At 35.3% G+C, this 7,500-nt stretch overlaps 1 protein-coding gene across 1 annotated transcript in view; it reads left to right on the top strand.

The window, feature by feature from the left end:
* Pfdn4 (prefoldin subunit 4) overlaps positions 1 to 3,457 on the top strand; it is a 4,105-nt gene extending 648 nt beyond the window's left edge. Inside the window, exons 2-4 of the mRNA XM_027380214.2 lie at positions 1,902 to 2,006; positions 2,503 to 2,610; positions 3,020 to 3,457. Of these exons, the coding sequence (XP_027236015.1) occupies positions 1,902 to 2,006; positions 2,503 to 2,610; positions 3,020 to 3,184 (378 nt within the window). The 3' untranslated portion in view covers positions 3,185 to 3,457. The remainder of the gene's footprint in view (positions 1 to 1,901; positions 2,007 to 2,502; positions 2,611 to 3,019) is intronic.
* The last annotated feature ends 4,043 nt before the right edge of the window (positions 3,458 to 7,500 follow it).

Raw genomic sequence — 7,500 nt, forward strand, 5'->3', positions numbered from 1 at the left:
CATTCAGAACAAAGAGAGTGCGTGACCAACATTCGGAAGTACCTGATACTGAGTCTGTCTGACAGTTTCTCTTGCAGTGAATACGTGGAGGATCCTCTATTGCTTGGGCGGAGATTGGGTTGTGGCAGCCCCCATTAGGGGGTCTCAGGAGACACAGCTCTCTGTATTAGGCAATATAGTGACTGATGCTGTGCATATTTTTCAAAATAGCGGCTCGTAGTGGATTGCGACAATTTTGGTATCAATGGATTCCTCTCTCTCCAGTTTCCATATATAGATATTGTTTTGCAGAACACCCCCCCCCCATTAGCAGCAAACTTAGGCCTGATAACAGAGGAAGGCATGAAAGGTACCAGGGAAATTGCGGGGTAAAGTATGAATGATAAACACAAAAGCAATCACAACGTTGTCTAATAGGGTTGTGCCACCTGCAACCCACTAGCCTCGACAATGGAACACAAAGAATCCTCCTCGTATTCTCAGCATGGTTGAGCCAACAACCGACATGCAGGATGCCAAGGCTGTTTGAGGATTCTTTGTTTTCTTGGACATGGGTTGGGGGCAGCAGCCCCTGCTTAAGACAATATAATGACTGCTTCTGTATATATTATTTATATTTTAAACAACAGTTTCCCTGGTATCTTTCATGCCCTCCCCTGTTATCGTGATCAAGAATGACGGGGTTTTGGGTTTCCATGCAGTAATTTCTATTTGAATATATTATATTTAAATACTAGAGAGTGGGGGGAATCCATTGATACCAAAATCATTGCAATCTGTTTTGTGGAACTATTGTGTAAAATCACCTTACTTTTTAAAAGATTTGTGATCACAATGAAGAATGGGAGATGCTTTTCATCATAAGATTGATAAAGATTTTCCTGAAGATATATGCAAAAAAGAACCCTGCTATGATCGAACATACCAGAATATTTATGATGAAGGTTTGTTTCCCTGATGCATTGTCAGTTGTCTTCAGACCATGGCAATGACTTTACTGTACAGGTGTGGTGATATTAACCCCTTTACTGCTAGGAGCCACTTTACTGCCACCCGAATTTGCTGCCAGGTGGCAATAAAGTGGCTTTGATATTAATTTTCATAAAATTAAAGACTTTTTCATATTTCTTGATTCATGTTTTATTGTGGAATATTCTATTAAATTATATATATCTGTGTATGTGTGTGGGGGGGGAGTATGAATATATCTCTTTCTCTTTCTCCCCCCCCCCCTTGTACTAATTTTTGTTTTATCATCTGATTTTAACATTACAAAGGTGAATTTCAGAATATGCTATTAGAATTTCAGTAGAATATAATGTAAAGTATAATGTGTATTGTGGACCATTTGCAACTTAATTTGCTTGTAAGAAAGCAAAGGTTTTAATAAACATTCCATATTTTTTCATATTTTCTATAGATGACATGTTTAGTCATATTTCATTAATTGGTAGGAAAATCTTAACTTAAAGCAAGATCAGTGTCTCTTCTGTATTTGGATCCTTTGATCATTTATAAATAATATGTAATACCTACTCTGCAATATTTATATATTTATGTGTTATAATTTTTATATACTTTTGTTTTATTTTTCTATTTTTATATATTTTCTTTTGGTTCTTTAATATCATCATCAAGAGGCTTCTTCAATAGTTGTGAATCTTAAGGCGTTATTAGATGTCTCGGGCATATTCAGAACGATATCCATATGTACTTTCTTGCTGTTGATGTATCAAATTATTGACAAGTCATGAAAATTTCCACTTTAGTTACATGTGGTAATGTTATCCGTTATGGATTTGAAATTTTTATAAAATATGCACAGATTTGAATTATGATATTTAATTACTGGTTAGTTAATTATTTGATTTAATTTCTATTAATATTGCTTTCTTTTGCAGGACTCAGATGTACACATCACGTACGATGACCAACAGAAAATAAACAAATTTGCACGGTGCAATGCTCGCCATGGAGACGTAAAGGAGGAACTTAAAATGAAAGAGGTACTGATCGGTTAGCTTATACAAATGTGTAGAGATGTAACCTGATGTAGAAAAAAATAGGACCATGTAAGGGAATTTTAAAGACAGTATTAAAAAAAATAATAATAATAAAAAAAAAATACATAGGTATTTCGACTACCAGCCTATTGGTATACATCACAAACTGCCTAATGCCATTGTTTTCACATGAGAATTTCCAATGATTTTCAGAATTCTTCCCTCTTCTCTAAGTCACTTTAGCAGGCATATATAGCTGTTACAAAAAATAATTGCTATTTAGTAATGACATGTTTAGTCAAAATTATAGACAAATATATGCAAGATTTTTTTATTATTCCTTCTGTGCACAATAGTTAGTGCACAATATCAGATGTAAGCATAGAATCATTCTAAACTAGTTACTTTGATGGTACTACGATATATGTCACCTATTTACTAACGTGAACAATAGCTAGTAAATTCACTGTATCAAGTGGTACTATTTTCTTTTCTTCAGAATGAATTACAGAATTTACAAGATGCTGAAGATGAAATTATGATCGCATTAGATGGTGATGAGAAGGTTCCTTATATGGTGGGTGAGGTGTTCATTATGAAATCCCAAGTAAGTGAACTGTTCTGGAGACATGTTACTGTGTTTGTTCTGTATATATGAGGGTATGTGTATCTAAAGGTGTTTTCAGACCAGTTACCCCAAAATTGGGCTGCCAAAAGCTGGGTGAAAATATTTAATGAACATTTTTGAGAAATTGGTTCTTTGGATGCACATGCCCCCAATATATGTGCTGAACTAATTTTTTAAAGGGGATATAAGTGATATAAAGAAAAGACAAGTGAATACTAGATTTGAAGATGATTAGTTTGCAAGATACTGTAGTTGAAAAAAGATATCCTTACTAAGTTTCAAGATCGATCTTTCATATGCATATATATTTTATTTCTTAAAATTTCTCATATTTTCTCTCTGGTCCAAGTTCACACAAAATAATATAATGTAATGTCATCTTTGCCAGGATGAAGCCCAGGAGGCCATAGCTGCACAGCGGGAGGTCCTCCAGGAGGAGATTGCAGGTCTCAACACCCGAGCAGGAGAGCTTCAGGAGACCATGACACAGCTCAAAGGCGACTTGTATGGAAAATTTGGCAATAATATCAATCTTGAACCGGAAGAAGAATAAACTCATTTATCGTTATTGTGGATATACTCAATTTGTATGACATAGTTTTCACCTTGTCCATCACACTGTTCCGTGAATATTATGTGTAGGAGAAAAGAAAGCCCATGATTGGATTATTGATATTCAGAAAAGATTCCATTTCACAATAGAGTGTCATCAATCATGATAATTTGTGATTTCGATAGTTTGTGTTTTAGTCCGATCATCTGTTTATTATAATTTTTACTTCGTCCCACATCTAACGTGCAGAAAATAAAACTCGTACACAGACAATATCTTGTGTTTTCCTTGTTCTTATTACTCAAGAAGATCTATGAATATCTACTTTTCTGGCAACACAGTTTTATGAGTTTTTTCTTGTGCCTTTCTTGGGGTGTTATTTTTGCCCAGTTTGAAAAAGTGAGAGTCTGTGCTGAAATATGGATTTATTTTGTATAAAGATTTAGATATTTGCCTGTGTGAAAATATTGGATTAATTTGATGAAGTTAGATAAACAGTAGTGATCTAGGATTACCTGATTATCAGATGATTTTGTCATATGAAATGTGACATTTTTTAACCCTATAATGACGGCCTGATTTATTTGTGATGTAATAATATGTAACAGTCTAGACTTTGTCTCTAGGCGTAAGCTGTATACAGCTGGCTCAATTGCTGCAAGGCATGATGCGGAAACATGTCATAGGTGTTCCGTCATGACAAGTCTAGCTGTATCTATCACTGAGGAGTTAAATGTATAACTAATGCTTAATTACTTTCTGGGTGTATGGTCATGCTTTAGAGTCATTTTTCTTTACAGGAGTAATTTCTTGAAATTTTTAATCATTTGTTTGCTTAGGTTGCAAGTATATTTCAAAAAAGTTACTCATTCAGTGTATATAAGAGAGGAAGCTTCCTAATGCAATTATTAGGAAATTTGTTTGCTGAGAGAAATGCTTTTTCTTACCAAAGCAATGTAATGAAAATCTAAGCATTCATTATGATTCATAATGAAATAACAGCATTTCTTTGTAAATTTGAGCATGCAGAGATTTTTCTCTCTACTTGAAAAAAAGTTAGAAATGTTTTACCTCATTTAATTTTTTTGTAATTGTGTTTATAATTTGGTTATCTCAGCAGTGTGTTAAATATAGAACACCTTTAAATCCTATAGAGAGGAAACTGGCATATAAGCAAAAGTGTTTTCATGGAACTTCTTTACAAAATCAGGAAGAATTGTCTCCCCATCAAAAAATAGGTGTCTCTTGGTAGACATCAGCATCATTCAGCCCTACCCTTTTCATGATAGATCAGAGAGTAAAATACATGAAGCCCAGCACCTTTATCATCCCAAAAGCCAGTCACTCCCAACAACAGACCAGCAGATCAATCTTCTGGGCTTACAACCTAATAAACATCCACTCCTATACAACCCCAACAGCAAGTCAACATCAAGAGTTGTGCCAAGTCATAGTGTACCTCTTGCATCAGAGTTTGGAAACATCTGTGGAGCTACAGCTGTTGGTAAACCTATAAGAAGTGTAGTGGGTAAGTCAGGAAAGTCGTGTTAAAAGGAGAAAAAAATCCAAGAGAAAGGGTCATCCATCATAGGTGATGAATTTACCTAGTTCAATATAGTGGAAGAAATAAGGAAGAAAATATGGAGGAAGGACTTAAGGAAGATGATGCTTAAAGTAGAGATTGAAGATGATAAAGAGTATGAAGGCTTACTTTCCAACATGAAGAGACAGAAAGAGAAATTACAGAAAAATGCAGTAGAAAGAAAAGGTTGCTTGAAGAATGTGAGAAAGAAGAGAATTCCCTTTTTGTATCCCCATACCTGTAATGTCCACAAACTTAATTGTAGTGCCCAAGAATAAGAGTGACGAGGAGGGTTCTTAAGCGGAAGAGAAAAAATATAAAAATAGAATCATAATCACTATTAAGATTTACAATTACCATTTAGATATTAGACAGAAGTCAAGCTAGCAAGAATTATTTTTGTTTATATGTTTGTTTTCTCTTTCCTATGAAAGGTCCCTGGACATGTCAGAAGGTTAGCAAAATCTAGAAAGGAAAGGCATGTTTTTTTAAATGTTAGTTCACAAGTATCCCAGAGTGTTAATTCAAATTAGCTATTTTTAGTATAGTGTGCTTTCCACTTCTCAGCATGTCATTCAACAAGTTGAAATTAGTTGAAACTTTATAGTCTATGAGGTAATGACTATAACTGTCATTACACCATGGCCTATGATGTGTATAGGGTCATGACTTGCAGCGGGCATGTCGGCTATACACAACTTAGCTCTAGCCATAGAGTCTAAAGTGTTGCATAATATTACATCACAAATAAATCAAGCCCGATCATCATAGAGTTATTATTATCTGTTCATCTGCTTCAGTAAATGTGGAAACAAGTTGACTTTTCTTGTATTGCTGGGGTTCCCAACTTGGAGGCCATTGGGTACTTTCTTGGGGGCATGGAGCAACATGGAAATTTTATTGTTGCGTTAAGCTACACCTACAGTATGTCTTACATATAAAAAAATTAGAATATTTCCATAAAGTGTTCTTGTCCTATAATTATTGACATCATTAAACTATTGAAAACTAGTAAATAATGAATCTGAAAACAGGACATTCACTGAACAGGGTCAAAGAGCTTATTATATATTAGTGCATAACAGTTTTATTAAACTTATTATGATGAGATTAATGGTTAATGGTTAAAAAATCAAAATAAATGTGCTAGTGATCAAAGGTCATACAGCACTATAGGAAAGTATATTAAAGGAGGGGTGAAAGGTGATAGTGATGTGTCAACTATCTAGAGTAATCTTGAAAGGTTAAAGATGGGTTAAGGAGTTGATGTGTGAATGGGCTGTGGTGGGTCTAGGTAAGGGAATTACATAAGGGTTTCATGTTTGTATCCAGGAGGGAGTGGAAATGATACAGGGAATGGGTTGGAGTTGAGAGGGGTGGGTTGTATTGGGAGGGAGTAGGCGGAAGGGTTGTAGGAGGAATATGAGTAGGAGGAGGATGGATATCGGTAGTAGACAGAGTTGAGGGGGATAGGTTGTGTTCGGAGGGAGTAGGAGGAAGAGAAATAGGGGGAATATGAGTAGGAGGAGGATGGATATCGGTAGTAGATGGAGTTGAGGGGGATAGGTTGTATTGGGAGGGAGTAGGAGAAGGGAAGTAGGGGGAATATGAGTAGAAGGAGGATGGATATCTGCAGTCACTTCGAGCGTGGAGGGAGCACGAGTTGTGGGAAAATGGTGTCTCAAGCATAGAGTTTTGAATATATTCCATGGTCTCTCCAGAGGAGTTGGTTGGAGAGTCTTGTGAGGCAAAGGTTTTCTTATAAGGAGGGTAAGAGGAGACTGGGGAATACCATTCCCATGGAAGTAGATAGTAAAGGGGTTAGAGAAGGGACGGAAACGAAAGAGCTGGAGGGAGAAAAGACCATGCAAAATTAGTTGAGTCGAGGGCTGAGGCCCTAGGCATGGGAGATCCCTGCATTGGGTCTCTGTCTGTCTCCTAAGCCCCCCCACAACAACAATGGGCAAGGGATTGGGGGAGTTATGGTGAGGTCTGCTCCATACGAGAAGTGGCAGGAATTTTAAAAGATTACTTAACTATGACATTCTCGTATAATTTTGCATATTTTACTTTCTGCTATATAAACTACATCAGGTATACTTTATTCCATGGTGAAGCTAACAGTCTGGCATGGTCATGTGTTTCCTTGTCTTTTTCCTACCAGCCTTATTAAAATGGACAGATATAGTGCAAGTGGGTTGTATGCATGTGTAGTGCATGGTGAGTAAATTACATACAGTATAGGTAGTAAATTTATACTGAGGGTTTACAAGGCTTTGATTATCCAAAAGAAGGAATGTAATTTGATCTATAGTTTCCCCATTTTAAAATTTATTATATCCACATCTTTCAGACTATACACATCATCCATATTCAATTTTATAGTTTAAAAATTGTCAGCGTACTACCTGCACAAAAGAAAGGCCTTAGAGACACTTTGACATATAAAAAGGTTTTAGAAACAAAAGGGGAAATTCATATCAGCATCTTTAATTTTCTTAAAAGATTATTACACAAGCTAAAATCTTACCACAAAAAAATGTACAAATTCTATAACAAATATTGTCAACACAAGCTCTTGAGGGCTAATAATAATGATGATGATGCTAATAATAATAATAATAATAATAATAATAATAATAATAAGTAACAATGACAATATAACAGAAAAAAGTCGTTTTACTCACAAAAAAATAAATAAATGAAAAATAAATAAATAAGAAAAAAAAATAAA

The sequence above is a fragment of the Penaeus vannamei genome, chromosome 18 (assembly GCF_042767895.1).
Source record: "Penaeus vannamei isolate JL-2024 chromosome 18, ASM4276789v1, whole genome shotgun sequence".
Lineage (NCBI taxonomy): Eukaryota > Metazoa > Arthropoda > Malacostraca > Decapoda > Penaeidae > Penaeus > Penaeus vannamei.